The sequence below is a fragment of the Schistocerca gregaria genome, chromosome X, assembly GCF_023897955.1.
Source record: "Schistocerca gregaria isolate iqSchGreg1 chromosome X, iqSchGreg1.2, whole genome shotgun sequence".
Taxonomy (NCBI): domain Eukaryota; kingdom Metazoa; phylum Arthropoda; class Insecta; order Orthoptera; family Acrididae; genus Schistocerca; species Schistocerca gregaria.
Genome location: NC_064931.1, coordinates 174,795,010 through 174,814,651, shown reverse-complemented (window position 1 = coordinate 174,814,651; position 19,642 = coordinate 174,795,010). Strand labels below are relative to the sequence as shown.

General features: G+C 34.6%; 1 protein-coding gene across 9 annotated transcripts in view; it reads right to left on the bottom strand.

The window, feature by feature from the left end:
• Positions 1-416: 416 nt before the first annotated feature.
• The window catches only part of LOC126299535 (SR-related and CTD-associated factor 4), a 197,143-nt gene continuing 177,917 nt past the window's right edge, over positions 417-19,642 (bottom strand). For all 9 annotated transcript variants that reach the window (XM_049991518.1, XM_049991519.1, XM_049991516.1 and 6 more), the window contains exon 21: positions 417-19,398. In XM_049991518.1, the coding sequence (XP_049847475.1) occupies positions 17,534-19,398 (1,865 nt within the window). In that variant the 3' untranslated portion in view covers positions 417-17,533. The remainder of the gene's footprint in view (positions 19,399-19,642) is intronic.

The following is a 19,642-nucleotide window of genomic DNA, read 5'->3' as shown; positions in this document are numbered from 1 at the left end:
CGTTGCCTGGCCACCACATTCACCCAACATTATATCGCTTGTTTTCTTCATGTGGGGATTCGTGAAGGACCGTGTGTATGCGACCAAAGTGGATGATATTCCTACGTTGCAACATCATATCACTAATGCGATTGCTACAATAACAGAGGAAATGTTACAAAGAACTTGGCAAGAAATTGCATATAGACTCGATATTCTTTGTGCTACAAATGGTTCACGGGTAGAGGTGTACTGATGATAAATAAATAAATTCTTTGAGATGCTCTACAATGTGGTGCATTTTTCATTGCCGTATCCAGTGTGTGTGTGTGTGTGTGTGTGGTTTTTTTTTTTTCTGGGTCTTTGAAATCAGGGAAGTTTGAGTGGGACATCCTGTATTATTTAATAAATTATAGTTAGTTAAATTACACGAGAAGTAAACACAGATTTTTTATATTTCACTTTAATTACATTTTAATACATGCAGAGCCCTGCACTTAGAAAGAAAAAAATTAATGAAGACTATCTGAAGCAATGTACACTAGTTTCTTATAAAATCTATATCATGCAAGAAAATACCTCATTTCTGACAAAAAAAGAACAATAAGTAACAGCTTTGCGCACAGTGAATGCAAACTTTCAAAACCAAGTTAACAGAGATTTTGAAATAAAATTTTCACCACTATTGTTAAAAAAAATGCATAGAAAAGATATTACATCACAACACTTTATTAATTTCGTCATACTGTACATGAACTGCTTTATCATTAGTGGAAAACCAAAGTCCTATCAAATAATATCAAATCTAATAAACTTTTGACTCAAATGTCTAATGACAAGTATTTTGAAAACTGCATTCAGTATGCTGCTATGTAACTATACATTACCAAAGTAAAGCTTTCAGTAATAGTCAAAATTACTGCTAAGCGATATGCATATATTTAGAATTACATGGTATCTTATTCTAAAATTGTATTTATTTATATCAGTTATTACAATTTTGTGAGGTATACTCTTTCATATTAATTATGCATGGACTGACATTTGGTCCTCTTAATTATACTTAAATTTATGAATATCAGCTATTTGTAGCTGCTACTCTTAAGAAGCTTGTATGTCACTATCAAAATTGAAGCTATGGTGCTTGAATACCTACTATCATACACTCTTTCTTTTAATCTGATGGGCAAATATAATTCCGAAAATCTTCTCAGTGTCTCAGCCAGCTGAGAAGTTGAGAAGGTTTCCCGAATTATACACAATGCTTATAAAATACAAATGTTCTACTTATGCTGATCTATATTTCAACAACGTATCTTAAAATTTCAAGTATAATATTCATAAGTACTCTTGTATTATTTATGTGCTACACATCATTTAATAAGTATTATAACCATCACACATATAATCTACAATTATCAATACAATAATTTTATTTGATTGTTCTTTTTACAAAACGAAATTTTTAAAAATGAATAATTGAAGTACCTGTTACGTATCAGTAAACAGATGATGTGCATTTTAATCCACTGATTTGCTCTAGCCCACATCGCAATCAAGCACTCAACTGACATATTATCACTTGAAACTACAAGCAGCAGCAAACACACAGTTCACACTGCTGTAAACATATGCACTGTCAATAAAGGAATCAGTTTCTTCATTTGCACATTTATTCATACAAAACAGATTTTTTTAAAAAGTGAAATATGACCTAAAACTCCACATTTCATATAGGACTATGCATTTGTTAGTTTTATAATTGCACCACAGAACTCCCTTATTAATGACTATTAACTCATATACTGAAAATTGGTCAGTAATTCAGACGACAATTTGGTGTTGCTCCTGTATAGGCACTTTTTGACAATTTATATTGAAATAAAAATTACATTTTCAAAAACTTACAGTTAAGTCATACCACGTAAACTTCAGCACTGATGCATAACTACATACTACACTTACCTTCCTGTTTCTCCTCATAAACAAAGTTTTTCAAGTGTGTTTGTCTACTCCCAGATAAAATAAATTATATTTCTTAATCAATTCACAACTCTTTACAACATGCTCTGTTGTGTGAAAACAGTAGGTTTTCATTAATTAATCATCAGATGCTGACAAGTTCACAAGTGTTGCCAGGTTCTTTCACAAAGGAAAAACATTAAAATGATTTTTTTTTCTAAATATTAATTCAAGTAAAAGAAATAACTCTCACTACATCTGCCTCTTTCCTTATCATAAAGACTATTTCCCTACATCAGCTCCAATAGCAGTTATTGGGACTCCTTTCTTTCAAGTGTAATTAATCCAGTGATCAGATGAAACCATTCTTGGTGTGAGAAAATTTTGCACAGCAAGTAGTGCTGCACCATTCCGCATTGAAAAGAAATCACTAACTTACAATAAAAATTAAATAATTGCCCTAAAAATCTGTTAATAATGTAATGATCCCATAAAAACAACATATAATTAGGGATAAATTTATTCAAAAGATTTTTACCTCAACACACACATTTGTCTCATCTTCACTATCAGTATACTGTCTGCAGCATACTAATCATTTAACGTCTACCAGAATAATAGCAAAGCTGACTAAGGAACCAGACTGGATAATTATTGACTTGCATACATGCATTCATATACTGGCTGTAATTCTGTCAATTACAAATTTGAATAATCACTTTTAGTCTTGTTTAATGTTAAATACAAAGACATTAGGTTTGAAAACAATTACTGGATTATATCTCTTCCTTAATTCATAACCATTGCTTCATTCTAAGGGATAAACGTTTTACAGGACCTAAATTGGAGCACCTGTCAGAAGCATGCAACGTCATCAGTCTCTGTTAATCCCTGTAACTGCACTAAATTTATTGCAAATTTGGTACACCCCCAAAAATGTTTCAAGATTATTCTAGCCATTACACACAGCAATGTATACTAATTATCTACAACTTTGTTGTTTAGCAGTAGGAAGTCAGTAGTCTCAGAGGTGAATCATTGTTTCACAATACATACAAATGTTCAAATATTAGAAGGTATTTGCTAATTACTAAGCAACAGGTTCCACCATTTGAGAAAAGAAAATAATGTTGACTGATTCATCACTTTTGTTTCATTGAGGCACCACAACTATTACTATTGATTTCATTGCTACTGATTCTGACAACACTCATGACCTTCCCAGTGAGGGTGGAATTTGTCCTTCAAGAGTGTTTATTATTTCATTGAAATCTCAACTGCATCAAGTTCATTTTCCCTCTTAAAAAAAATGATTTCAGAAAAGCCAACAGTTCTAAAAGCAAACAAGAATTCTCATTGCAAGTTATGAACTTTTGTGTGGCAATATTATTATTTTTGCTGCATTTGTAATTACATTCTGATACCATATTTCTCCCAAAGAACAATGACAAAGGCACAAATGACTAACTAGAAAATATTTAAAAACTCTCATTTGATTTTAAACAAAAATGTTACTATATTTGTACATAATGGAAGACTATTTATGAATGGTTGTCAGGTCCTGACGGACACCTGCAGCTCAGCTGACAGCAAACTGGTATTTATCCTGAATCTCCGCACACACTGTACCCATGTTTTCCATTCAATTTAGAGATTATTACCCGAATTAAAGTTGACCAACAGACACATAGAATTTTAAAATGGCCCTGTGAACACTTTACTACTTTACTGGCCAGGTATACTACCTAACTGAAGCCTAGATCATTGTTCACTCATCGCTCCTGATATCACATGGTCTTAACCCAGTATCAGCACATGCCTTGAGACTCCAAAGTGAAAATACAACCTTCAGTCAAATGGCATTTCAATTTGCTTCCGTTGCAATTCTGAGACACAGACTGACATTACCATACATAATTTCTGATGGATCATTCATCACTGCTCATTTAGAATATGTTTATGATAGGCTTGTTGGTCTGTATGTGAACTGAGATATAGAAGTAAAACAGAAAATTATCATACTGGCATCACAAACCACCAAGACATTCACATTCGCAAAACCCGAGAGAAAAATATTTTCTCTTAATAAAGACATATTTGCTACAACTATTAGTAATTCCCTCTCCCCATGGTGTTCACACTGCCTTTTAAATGTTAGACATCAACAATTCTTGCTTATCTGGTGTTTTATTAAGGCACAGAATCGTCTTATGAAACATTTAACACTAATTACAAACTTGAGTTGTCTTCACAAATTAGGTAATCAGATGTTTAAAATTATATTAAACTTTTGTTCACATCTGTGTAATTCTATGCATCAGAATCGAACGACTTCGCCTGTAAGGCATATATGTTGCATTATTTTCAGACACAAACTGACCATTCCAACAATATGCATACTTCTGACTGAAAACTCATGCAGACCTCATACTCAAAAAGCTAAATCATAGCTGCAAATAAAATTTTCACCCAGGATCACTCTACAATCATGGTTAAAATAATTACAACCCGTAATGCAACTTTCAAAAGTCAATGAGACACATTTACATATTTAACATGTGTTTGAAAGATGTGGCACGCATGAAGAAAACTCACTATTACAAATTTTGTGCACATTAATCTTTCCATGTATAATAATTTGTTCTTTATGACATGCAATGCAAAACAACAGTTCTCGTTCTCAAGGTTTACCACGGTTGGAATTCAATTGCCGCACTATGACTAGTGCTCTTTGACATTCACGCAAAAAATTCGAGTACTGGCAGTGATCTCCATGAGACAAATACAAATACATTTCTTTAACAGTACGTTGAAAAGAAAATGTGCAACAATTTTATCCAAAATACAATGACACATAAATTCACAGAAAACTTTGTGAATAACTAAATATACACTGTATCCTCTAATCCTTCCCCCATCCAGCACACTTCTATTGGGATTCATAATAGTGATTACAATGTTTGAGTGTGACAAGCTAAACAAATGGCTTAAAAAATTGATGACAGTAAAACCATTATTTTATAAAACGCAAAATTTCTCACACTTACTTAAATATTGTATCTGTAGCTGTATTTACAAACTGAAGCATTAATTTGAATTTTGAAGTTTACCCCAAATGGAACAACTGTGCCTGATAACAGAAAGTACACAGTTCATCTCCGCTTGGTACTTTCGGATATTCATAAGCAATATTACACTAGTTATTGCTTTTTGTGGGCACTTCCATTGATGGGATGTAATTTTTTTGTTTTTATTTTTATAAAATAACATAAATGTCATTGTAAATTCCTTGTAATTCTAGCCTCTTTCGGGCTTCAAAGGATGGATTCATTCTCACCACGTTACTCTGCTATAAATATTTTTGCCACAACAGACTAGAAATTTAACTTGTTTCAATGGTATTTTCATACTACTATACAGACTGAAGGTCAACAGCTACTAACTGCTTAGAAATTGTTGTTCTCCCAAAAATGGTATGTTAAAGGGAAGAAAATGAAGAAGTGAGTAATTTTTTGATGAGCTGCGTACAGTTCCCAATAAAATTAGGTGTCCTGCTCAAAAATCAAGGGTGTAGAAACACAAATTAAGTTTGTGAAAGTTAAGTTCATCATTTGTATTTATAATCTATCTAGTATTACCACTATATATGTAGCATCTAAAAGCAAATCATGCACTTCACACCACAACCTCAGCTAGTATCTGGTAATGAACTCATTAAATAGTGTCCAAGCACAGCAGGGTATGTCGCACACACGCACGCAATGGATGGAGAAATAATGAATGGTTCATGACAAATGATGTTAACCTCTGTGTGTGTAGGAGGGAAAATTTGGGGGGGGGGGGGGGGGGGTTTAGGTGTAGCAGTAGCTGTCACGTGCATGGATCAGAGGACTAGTGCATGCACACATCGGCATGTGGCAAAAACCCTCTCAATAGTTTTCAGACTGCAGCAAAACCACAACCAAAAATCATTCACTACTTATGTTGCAAAAAAAGAATCCAATTATACTGAAACAACCCCTAAGGTAATAATAGTGAGAAGTAATTGTAACCCACCATGTTACTTATTGAGATAGGAAATGAAATAAGCCTATAGCAATCATTCAATACCATGTAAAATTCAGGCTAGAAACCGCATTATTGATAAACCATTAGACACTTTTAGACATCTGCATGACGAGCAGAGATATTATGAGCAACACACATGTGATAGTACAATGGTGGGCAAGCGAAGATGCTTCCAATACCAAACCATATGTAACCATTCATTCTGAAAGAAGAAGTAATACTGACAATAATAACAAAATGTGTTGAAGCCAAGCAAAATAACAGCTGGGAAAGGAAGTTTGGATAATTATCTTTAGTTACAATAGAAATTAATGGCTTTACAAAGCAAGTCATGCCCACTATTTGAGCAGATATTTGCATTGCCGCAATAACCTGATACACCAAAGTGATAAATAAGAAGTGAATTTAAATTGGGAAGTGACCTCATGTGGCTTCTCAGTTGGAAATGTAGCATTATAGAAATAGTTTGTTGTACTCAAAAGGTTGAATGAAATTTAAATAAACAAATCCATTGCTGTAAATTTAATGCGTTGAGAAGTGGCTACAAAAACACGTTCATGTCAAAAACTGAAAGAAGTTATTGTATTAGACCAAATCGGATATACGGAGAACAAAATTGATATATAGTTGCCATTTACAATCAAGATCTCTGCCAAAATAGCAAACAGATCCTGCAAATAATATACACTTCATAGTATTTTGTTAAGGAGCATTAGGATTCACAACCCAAATCATTATTTTGACATGTTTACAAATAAATTTAGGAAAATATATTTGACAATTGTTTAGGTGATGTTTACAAGAAAAACACTTATGAACTGATGAAAGATTTTAGAGAAGTACACTGTTCATGCCACTTTCATATAAAAAATTTTAAAGTGGAATTATACTCCCAGCTGGACTGAATGCAGATGGCCAGTGGTTCATAAGAGTGAACACTTGCAATCAAACTATATTACAGTACAGATACAAAACTGATGGACAATACACTAATGAATATTTAAGAGTCCCAGTTTCTTACAAGAATTATGACTTTAGGAGTCAATTACTGAGGGAAAAACACTTCCACTGTAATTTGTGGCAAGGAACTTGAAAATCATTAAAAAAATTTAAAGAGTGTTTGCCAAGACATTTGCTATAAATGGTGTAATTCTCTTAATGTAAGGAATGAGCCAACATGGATGATATAAAAACAATATAAGCTCTTTAGGAGAACTGTGACATGGAAAGTACCCAGTTGCTTGTAAATAAAGCTACAAAATGAAAAAATTTTATCTGTGTGAAGTTTTCCATTTCTGTGGAATGGCCCAGGTAGGGAGAAGTGCAAGATCATGCCAAACATTATAAAATATGAGAATCATAAAAACTGCAATAACACACTAATACAGAACTTATGACGTTTACAATTTGGCTAACACCCTAAAAAACAACTACCAGTCATGATGTTTTCTATTCACACTGGAATTTTCTCATGAGAAGACGACCATAATGGCAAGCTCTAGCATAAGAACTAATTTCAAGAAGTTATGATACTTTCACAAATTTTAGCCAATATGGTATTTTACATGATAGCATCTAATGTATTAATTTATGATTTCTTCACTGAATCACGTATTTTGTAAATCTGATACAGCTCTGATACACAGCTGTCAGTTACTTACAAATGTGCAATTTGTGTTCTCTGTTAGTATACACCAGTCAGTTGTCTCTGAATATATTGGAAAGTAGTATGAATCACATGGGAATTTAGGGGAAAAAATCACAAATATCAAAAGGAAAATTCACCTGAGAAACATGAAAAATTACAAGATGACAGTATGACTGGCCAATATTTACATTCTGGAGGTGAAATTCTAGTACCAATACTGCCAATAGACGCAATAGAAGTAGAAAAAAAAATTATTCCTACCTTTCAGAACTGTCAGGTATTTCATGGAGAATAGAGGGATGGGTTAGGTTAGACTGGGTAGAAGGTGTATGTCAACCAGACTCCACGATGAGAAGAACCCATTCAATGCAAGGAGAAGGGGATTTCTCCCCCTTTCCCAACTTTCCAAAATGTAACTATCACTACTCTCTGAAGAAGGAACTAACAGTTCTTAAAGCTGAGAACAGTTTTTCCTATCTTCATTGTGTTTACTGGAAGTATTTGAATTTTGTCTCACAAAGGTAAGCACTGGTTAGCCATACTGCCACCTTGGGGAAAAAAATCATGACACACACGTGCCCAAAATAAACTGAACTCTGCAAATATTTATAATATAAGTTACACAGCACTCATGACTTCACTCATAAAAACTGGACATATCCTGCTTGAACTGTTTAGAAACAGATAAAACTAATTTCAGCAGATTATATCACGAACTTGTTAATGACTTTCTCTGTGACTTAAACAAACCTAATCTTGACATTATGTATCCCATTCATCAATAAAAACACTAACCGTGACATCACTCAAGTAAACACAGCAGTAAGTTTCAAAGTGACTAGGAAAATTTTTAAAAATGTATTAAAGGGCTCATTATTTTGAACTCTAAACCATAATATAAAATCACAGCTGATAGGAAACTGTCCTCATAATAATAGCACATTAATAAACAAATCTGTCACAGTGTTACCAGAACCTTTTTTTTACGATGATCATAACTTTTAATCCAGAAGGGAATTTACTTTTAGACTGCACTAGAGCTTCCAACACTACACAAAACATGCAGTACTTTCAGTTTGAAACATCAGTTGTAAATCACAAGTTTTGTATGTATTCCTGGAGAGGATGATGATAATCATGCATGCTGAGAGAGAAGCCATATTAAATACCAATTATTTTACAAAACCTGATTTGAAATAAAACCTTTTTCATCTCTCTCTATAATCTGCAATAAATTATTAACAAACGCACTATTTAATTTAATATACTATTGAGATTGGTTATATGTTTGCCAACTCAAGCTGTTCTAAAAGAGAAAGCCAGGATGAGCATTCAACTGCAGGCAGTTCATAAGGAAAGGCAACTGTAAAATTCAAGCATTGTCATCCATTCTCATGTAAGATTAATACTAAATATGATTTCTGTACACATATTTCAGTTATACCTACTTCAAAGCTTAAGTTACCAGATGTCTTGCTTGGATATAAATGAATCTCACTATCCTTTCCTGTAATTACTATGCATCAACTGGTACAGAAAGGGATTATGATTAAAGATCCTCAGCAGAAATTTGAGAAAAATGTAGTATGCTACTAAATCTGAGTTTTGTTGTTGTTTTTATACAATAACATGGGGTTTGTACTTTTATCACAAAATCCTGTACAAAGACTTAATAGGCTACATGACAGCTTCCACTTTCCATTTTATTAATCATGGCATTCCTTACTTCATGAAGATAAGGCTGTCTGCAGTATGGAACTGACAATAAAGGCACCTCGGCTTCTTGTTCATATTCTTAATAGCTTCCATAATATACATACCATCCTGACACATTAAATATGTACATCAAATTACGGTGTATGTTTCCATAGATTAGTAGGATTACAGCCTACAAAAAATATGTCAATTTAGAATAAAAATGTTGCTCATTTTTCACTACGATATGCAGAACTGAGAACACGTTACATCAGCTATTGAATGTCTGTCGCCACTGAATATTATGAAACAGTGCAACAAAAAATTAGAAAACTCACACAACAGTCCTTTTATACAGTTCACATACCAGTCATATGAACATTGCTCTGACAATAGCAATTAAAAATCCACTCCATATATCACTGTTGTGACTGTGTCTTTTATACTGTTTTCTTCATGAGAATCTCAATTTGTGATCACACATTACAATACCAAGATTGGTAAGCTCAACTGAAGCAAACCAATGAGACGACTTTTTCTGGTGCTGTAGGTTGAAGAAAAAAATCTAAAAAAAGGTACAATATGAACAGGTGACTTATTTAACAAGAATATTTTTGCAAAGAGCTGATATGAAATAAATATATGTAGCCATGCTGCATCATACTTATGAAACTATAAAATGGAAGATTAATACAGAAATTCATCTGCAAAATACTAACATACGAAAGCCATATATATAGTGCAGCGCTACCTTCATGATATTTTTAAGAAAATCAAACCAAATGAATAAACAAAAGTACATTTCTCATGCAAAACTGTACATTAAAAAGGAACTAACAATCTTCTTACAACTTAGGGTGCTGCATCACAGATAGTGCACAATTTTTTTCCCTTCTAGTTCAAATTCACAGACATGTCAAACTGTGTGCACATTTTTATACATACATGTATACTCTGCATAATGCTCATGCATGTAAGTCATACAATCATACAGACTGATATTAATTATTAGTTTTCATCAATTACAGAGTTATTACTAAACAATTTTAACAAGGGCACTTCCTAAACAAAATTCTGCACCCCATCCATAAATGAAAATTAAAGTGCCACAGTACCTTGCACTTGTCACTCAATTTGAGTGCAAGCACGAGATCCCCCTCCTCGATGTCAGGTGATGCAGACGTGAACACAGGAACACCTACCTTTGAAGTTACTTATGCAACTCAGGAGATAGCTAAATGATGGCTGGTTATTCAACTTAAGATTTGACAACAGATTGCTCTGCATCTGGCAATTATGTACTTATCAACCAACAAAGTTGCAAAAACTATGTAGCTGCATTTGTAAGGACACAGAAAAACACACTGTGATTGGTTTAAATGTACATCATGGAAATTGGCAAACTCCTGTACAGCAAACGACGAACAATGCCTGCTATTACACTACCTATTATGTCACGAAAACTTCAGATTTTATAGTCGCAGTAAGTCTATTACTTACAATGGTATATTTGATATGAATTGGTCTTTATCATTATCCACTAAATACAGTTAAAATTATGCACACTGTGCTAAATCATGTTTTAAATTGCATTTAACATTTTTCTGGGTCCCATTTCTTTTCTGAAGATTACGTATTTCAGAACTGAGCAGAATTTAAACCAGAGAGCCACTAATTACCTATTCACTGGGGAGACTTTTTACTTTCAGATTTAAGCTATTCAGAGGAGTGTACACAATCACATTCTCTGCCAAAAAGAATCAATGAGATGATACACACAGTGACACAGCAACTATAAACTTCTAACACATTGAAAAAATGCAGTAGATTCTCAATTATAAACTGTGGTATTGTTTTGTTTATTCGATTTATACTGCCTCAACATAATATTGAGCACACAGTTGTCCAAAAAGCTGTTTCTTGATTAACTATGTTGGAATATAAAAATGAATTGCTTCAGATGATCCAATGAGTGCAAAAAGTATGCAGTCACTGAAAAATTTTTAATAATGAAAACTCATTCAGCAGTTAATGAATGACAGAACTAATAATTCAGGATGGAGAATTAATGCTCTTCTTCACAAAGACTGTCAGATGCAGCTGAGAAAAAATACATTCTAGGTGAAGTTATTCATTGCGATTAAGGCTCTTTTGTGTCCATTTGGCAAATCATTTTATTTATGTCTGCGTTAGAATATGAGTAGAAAGTTCACATTCTCCTGCTGTCTATGGTGTGTTATGGAATATCTTTTATATTACCCGTATGGGTGAGTTGAGGTTCAACAGGCCAGCAAATGAAGTAAAACATTTTTTCCTAACAAGTATACATGCATGACTGATTTATTCTGAATACACAAAATGAAGGTGGTATCAGATGGTTACCATTCTTTAGGTGTGAAGTAATGGCAACAAAAATGCCTGTAAAATTTCTGGCATTCAGTTTGTGGTCCTCCAATATCCTTATTCAAATATTCTTAATTTCATGACTTTCAAAAAGTACTATTAATGGTTTGTTTTGCTTAATTTTCTGAAGCACAGCATAGTACGTTAACTTGCCAATGTATGACCTGATTGAGTACTATAAGAAATAGTTGGAAGTTAGAACATAAACAAATTAAAATTAATTAATTTAAAAGCAATTTATTTAATGAAGCTACTTTTAAATGAAAGAAATATTTATTTTCTGATTGAGAAGCAGGTCATTAGTTTTATTTTCTTTACAATAATCAAAAAGATATAGATCAGCATCTAAGAATCGCATAATTCATCAGAAAAACTGATGTATTTTATGAACATAGATGTAGAGCAGGTGTCCTGATCGTAAAGATGCACCTGAAGTATATTTTCACAATTTTGCTCATAATATATTATCCATGTTAGGTTCCATGTAGTTAACATTAGTAATATGAGTCAACGTCATCTCACAAAGGCAAAACACAGTATCTAGAAATCTTCAGTCTCTCACCTCATAAACCTTCTTACAGTTCAACAGCATATTTTAGTCACTTCAGCATTTGCCTGTTGAAACCTCATTCATCTCACTCCCATGCACACTATTATTACATGTCACTTAAACTAATTGTGTACACAGATAGACATTTCTATAAAGCCAGCAGCAATTTCAGCAAAATGTGCACTGTGGTACTGACAAAAAGAAAAGTCTTGTGGACTTATCAGTACTAATATCAATAACAAATCAATTACACCAATATGTTTAATACGTTGCAAACTTTCCCTTCTATCATACACATTTAGCTTACAAAGTTATAACTGGAAAAAAAAACCAACTATAGAAAAACTGTGCACTTGAACTGCAATGGATTCTCTCTCAAACTGAATCCAACAAATACCTTGGGATTGGGTCGATATAGTACAGAAACCCACAACAGACAAATATTTACATGAATGAACTAAAACCAAACCTGCAGGGTACCGAAATGAAGTGGAAAACATGGAAAATGTGCTGCAAAAATAAATTATACTTCAGAAAGATGGGGTTGTTACATGCTGACAGACAGCCAAAAACACTGACCCTGTCAGAGATGAGGGGGATAGGGGGGGAGGTTGATTGGGGGAGGGTGATGGGTGGGGAGACAGAAAGGGAAAGGGGGGCAGAGGGAGAGGGTGGGAGGAACGGAGGGAGGGAGTGAAAGGAGGGGAGGGGAGGGGGAGAAGGGAGGGAGGGGGAGGGGGGGAGGGAGGGAGAGAGAGAGAGAGAGAGAGAGAGAGAGAGAGAGAGAGAGAGAGAGAGAGAGAGAGAGAGAGAGAGTTTCTACTCATAAAAACATGTCACTTCATCAGATAAATTTGTGCTATTGCACAAAATCCCAATAAGCACAATGTACAGCACACATAATATTGATAAATAAGAAATGCACTATTGCCCACTTGCTGCAGATAATGTTTATACATACGTATTTCTTCCTCTGTTTATCTGATTTTGTCCATTCTTATTCTGATCAACTGAGTGTAGCAAATGTTATGGGCTGATAGACAATAATTGAGAGCTACTTGTTTCACTTAACCAATAACTAAATTGAAAATCCAATCACACAGATGCTTATCATTCGCCTGCAACTTCAGTAAAACAATGTTTTTGGTACAAGTCTATCTCTAGTGCACTCAAACAACTGCTTTATTTTTTTTGAACCTTTTATATTCAGTATCAAAATAAATATTTTGTAATGCCCTAAATTTTTAACTATCCTAAGAGAAGTGCCATCACCAAGCAGTGTTGTCAAGATTGGCAGTAACATAAGAGTGTCAATGGTCAAGCTATAGTTCTTGAAACAGATCACTTGTGCATTTCCAACTAGTGGAAAATAAAAAGATGATATGTATAAAACTGGAACACAAAAAAAGTACCCAGCAATGGGTGTACATTCAGAAATGAAGTGTATATCCACCCCCTTTCTCCTACCATCACCATTTACCTAAAACAAAGAAATTCTGGGTTGCAGATGGTGGTCAAAATAAAACAGTTTTTTAGGCTAAGAACAAATAGAAAGGCACAAAAACATTGGATTTTTATCTGAAGTTGTGTAAATATGATACTGTGAAGATCATGAAGTTATTTTTTATCAGAATATGTCCTAGAATTACACCTAGTAAAAGCTATTTAATGTAAAATATCAGAACTCTCATTCCACCCAAGAGACTAGAATACTAGAGCACATGATAGTGTCATCTAAAAAATTAAAAGAAATATAGTGTGCATATTACTAATGTTAAGCTGAATTAGGATTGTGGCGAACATTTTCTACTGTTGCAACCAATATTTCGAAAAGAAACAACCAGGTAAAATGAAATGAGGATTGAGCACAAAAAAACTTTCTATATGTATCATCATCATCATCATTTCCAAGAGCTGAGGATAGGGGCAGTAAAATAGCGGACAAGTATATTAATGATCTAGTACACGCCATTAGTTGTAGTTCAGAAATGATTTTGTCTTCATGGAGAGATGTAAGAACAGAAGACTTTTGCAGATGATACACAGGTTTTTCATGTGTTACAGTAACACTAGAGTATAGCTGATCACAGATGACAAAGCACTGAACTACACGTCACATTTTACAGCTAACTCTGTCTCCGGCTTTTTCTGAAGATAAATGGGTATCATACTACTTATTGGCACTCTGTTTCTCTTTTTCAGTTGCTGTTTTTATGTATGCATTAACTAAGGCAATGATTAATACGAGTCCAATGTTATACCAAGACTTCACCACTTTACCAGCTATGAAAAGTAAAGCAAAATTTCATACATATGTAGATATGATTTACAACTGAATGGAAACTGTTTTGGGCGACATTGCATGAAAATGTAATTTTTAAGCTACAGTAGATACATCACCACAGCCATATACAACTGTGAAATTTGCGAAGTCTTTCAGTCACTTGTAAGTGAATTTCAGCACAGTGAAAGAGAAATTCAAGGTTTGTAATGTCATTGAAGTTCCCAATAATGGAATAAGAAGAAAAGCAAGAGCATTCCCAAGTGCTTGCACAACACTGCATGTCTTGTTTGGTGTTCAGTAGAAAGCAGAGATGAGAAATTATTACAAAAATAAAGAGATGTTTTCTGTATGGTTATTCTACTTCATTTGTTACACTTTATGGACCACTCTCACTTTTTAAAATAACACTCCTAGCACACACAGAATTATTTACACAGCCTGACTTTTGCAGAAAATGCTGCTGGCTTTATTGCAAAATTGATACATAACATCATAACTTGTAATGAATTAGGAAAATGGGTATGTACAAATAGATTTGTAAATATTGTACTCATTGTTTTCATTATACATTCCCGAACACTGACATGAATTAGGAAGCCTGACCTACACGACAGTGAAATTTATAATGTCAACTGAACAATTAAAAGAAAGGGTCCCAACTAATGATGACATTAAAAACTTTTAAATAAGGAAAAAGCTTCTGGATGAACAAAGGGAGGGAAATGAATGAGGTTTATTATTTATATAACATATCACTCCCAACATTTTGTCTTTCTATTGAGGGAACACATTGTGTCAATAATAAAAATAGTTCAGATTCTCAGATGCTATATGGAAAGAAAGCACGTTGAAAACCAGCCATTTTGTAACTACTCAGAACAGTTTGGAAATGAAAACTTTTAATAAAACAACATTTTCATAAAACACTATGAATAAAAACTTGATCATAAACCAATGTGGTTATTCTAAAAAATAACTAACTCCACAAGAGTTGCTTGTATATATCACAGATAAAAATTTCTTTGTCTTTATTCAAAAATTGTCCTGTGTTCACTTGCATGCCCAAAAACAGTCTTTTAAGGATGGCAATTTTCGTGCACCTTGTACTTATAATTCTATCATAAGACTTAACAACGTAATTAATTTTAACTGCAAATATGGTAAATTAATAGTAGTTCACCATTACATTCATCAATCAAAACAAGATGGACGTGCACATTTCAACACAGAAACACTATTAAAGGAGCAACAAATTAGCAAAACATACAAAAATTATTAGTACACGATATTTTAAAATATTTGTCCAATCTCCTTAGCAAGTACTCCTTTACATTACACAAGAAAAACACAGATATAACAAATGTGTGTCACACAAACACCATGGGGTGCTCACACATTTAACTGCACAGGAAGTCTTCAACCTAATACAGGCCTAAGCTATGATAAAATGTGACAACATATATCTAATCAAAATATCTGTTGAAATACTGTAACTGAAATACGTATGAAATTATGGGTTCCTAGGTATAATTTGTAGATCTGAAGAAAAAGTGCAAGCTTTACGTCATTATGTCAGAAAAAAAGACATTTTATGCTCTAAGTTGAAATCTTCAAGGAAAAAAAGAGCTGAAAGGGGAAAGGGCACAATGAGTTATGATGACTGGGGAAAATGAAATTACAGCTGAACAAGAACACAACTGTTCACTGTTATATATTAGGAGCAACATAATAAATTTTTGAATGACACTGGGTGTTTACCTTCTTGTGCTTATATCACGTTGTATTTGATTCCTTTTTACAAAAAATGTCACACTGCAGTCCTTAAGAAAAGATTGACAATTAGAGCATTCACAATTGTTTTCTAGTGAAAAAAATAAATAAAAATAAATTGGATCTGCACGTGTCCTACTTATTTTTTGAACATGGAATTGACTTATTTCACTTGAAACATTTCTGAAAAAGTGACATGAGAATGTAAACATGAGATTATTAACATGCTTTGCCATTGAGCCACAAAAGTTTACATGCAAGCATTGTATTCTTTTGTTAGAGAGGGTTGTTTAAAAGAAGATACGCATTTACAGGACGTGCTCCCAGTGAACAGCACCAACTTTTTGATGAAATTAATTGAATTTAAATACAGAGAACTATCATGTAAATGCAACTAGCTGTAAGGACTCCTGACAATGTGGACCGTTATTGAAATGCGTAATACCTTTCAAAATCTGTGACTGATACAGCAAAACACCTACATTCATAGGATGACAAGATTGAGATTTCTATTTTGGAGGCAACAGAAACAGAGACTAAGCAAATGCATTACATTTCCTTTCTTCAAAGATAAAGAATTATTTTTATAAAATGGAACATATTGCAATGAGTTAACAGGAAAAAAATATACTAAAGAGCATAATGAAACAGAGAAATAGGATGGTTGGCACACATTACAAAATTTTTTGTTTCTAAAAACCATAGTTGAAGGAACAGAAGGGGGAAAGAATCTCACAGGCAGGTTTAGATATGAGTGCAAAAGGCAAATCATTAATGACATGAGGTGCAACAGTTATACAGAAATGAAGTGAATAGCTGATAAGTGACAAGAATCAACCTTGTGATTGGTGACCAAAAAAGAGACATTGTTAACATAAGACAATAACTAACAAAAGTAAGCAATAAGGAGTGACCTATAACCCAATTTACAGTAATCTGATTCTTAAAAATACTGAATGATTGGGCATCAGTAAGTCGGAGACTACCTGTGCATTATTCCTTCAGTTAAACACTTATCAGTTTTCATTCCCCATGTTTCTGTGAATTAGTCTTGAGACTAAAACATCATTCACATTTAGTAGTTGAGGAAGAGGAATATCTGAAAATAAGAGTGTTTCAAAAAAATTTGCGGGATAAGAGAAATGTATCAAAATATTTGTAAATATGTAGCTTATTATGCTGATGTTTCATCACTATGAGACGCTTGAGTGACATCAGCATCAGACACTTGAGTGGTGTCATTATCAGATAGTTGAGTGCTTGGAGTTTGAGATACCTCTGTGGCCTCAGTACGAAACACATCAGCAGATTCTGACTGAAACACTTCATTGGTGTCTGTACTAAACACATCAGCAGTGTCTGTATTAAACACATCAGTAGTGTCTGTATTAAACACATCAGTGGCATCTGACTGATACGGCTCAGTGGTGTCTGTCTGAAATACATCAGTGGCATCTGTCTGAAACGCCTCAGTGGAGTCTGCATGAAATGCGTCAGTAGAATCAGCATGAAACTCATCAGTAGAATCAGCATGAAACCCTTCAGTAGAGTCTGGATGAAATGCACCAGTAGAGTCTGCAGGAAAAGCCTCATTTGGATCTTCATGAAAGGCCCCATTAGTTTCTTCACAAAATGCCCCACTGATGTCTTCATGAAACGCCCCATTGGTGTCTTCAGGAAACGCCCCATTGGTGTCTTCATGAAACGCCCCATTGGTGTCTTCATGAAACGCCCCATTGGTGTCTTCATGAAACGCCCCATTGGTGTCCTCATGAAACGTCCCATTGGTGTCCTCATGAAATGCCTCACTGGTGTCTTCGTGAAATGCCCCATTGGTGTCTTCATGAAACGCCCCATTGGTGTCTTCACGAAATGCCCCATTGGTGTCTTCACGAAACGCCCCATTGGTGTCTTCACAAAATGCCTCATTTGTGTCTTCACAAAATGCCTCATTTGTGTCTTCATGAAATTCCCCAGTGGCATCTGTACGAAATGTATCGGTGGTGTCTCTGTGATATGCCTCAGTGGTCTCAGTATGAACCAACTTAACGGTGTCGGTACGAACTACCTCAGTTGTGTCAGTATGAAGCACCTCAGTGGTGTTGGTACATACCACTTCAGTAGTGTGAGTCACTTTAGTGGTGTCAGAATGAACTAGTTCAGAGGTGACAGGAGAATTCATCTGACTGGTGTCAGTATGAATCACTTCATTGGTGTGAATCATTTCAATTCCGTCAGGGAAATTGACTTCGGTTGTATCTGTATGAGACAGTTCTGTGCTGAGAAACACTTTGGACGTGTCACCAAAATTCTTTTCTCTGGCACCAGAAAAACTCACTTCTGTGGTATTATCAAAATCCACTGCAGCAGATGACTCTTGATCATTTCCTGGTTCACCCTGGGAACTTACATGTGATTCATTATCCATGACTTGCTTTTGGTGGTCCGACTGATTGTTACTTGGACAAGGAGTGTTTTCCCCACAGTCTAGATCTGTTGCAGGCTCTGAAGTCACACATTTCTCAGAATTAACACTTTCTTTCTGTTCACAGTGCTCTTCAGATTTTGTAGAACACAGTGATGTTTCATCTACTGCCCCTGACCTTTTAAACGTAGTGTCACTATTATTTTCCACACTAACTTCCTCAAACTTGTCTTCTTTAGGAGAAGCACTACTCCACCGGGACCGCCTATTACGATCCCTTTCCGATTTTCTAAATACCTTCTCCTCCTTACATTTTTCTGCGGATGGCAAATCCTCAGCTTTTGCACGTTTTGCTGGACTCTGAAGTAGTGGTGACTCCTCCTCACGTCTACGGTTTCCTGCATGAGGAGCAAATCCAGGTCCAGGTGTTCCCGGACCTCTTCTCGGACCCTGTCCACGGCCCCGTGCATGCCTCCCATCTTCCCACTGCCGCCGCTCCATGTCATCAAATGGTGGTCTCTGAAAGAATCCATCTGGCGGTGGGCCCTCGCCAGGAGGTCCTTCGAATCCTCTTGGTGGATACATAGGAGGTCCCTGATTATCCATCCACATACCTAAACATACATAAACACTAAATTATACAGTTGTCTATTATATATGAGATTATAAAATTATTAAAAATTTTGTATTTTAATAGCTGTAGTTTGAAAATTTGTCTCTTTGCATTTCTATACAACAGAACACAGTGACAGTCGATAACCTAATTGTGCAGATATCGTGCAAGCTCTTACATCTGTTACAATTGTAATAAATGTTCTTACTAACAGAACAACAAAAATGAAACCATTAAAAAATTCC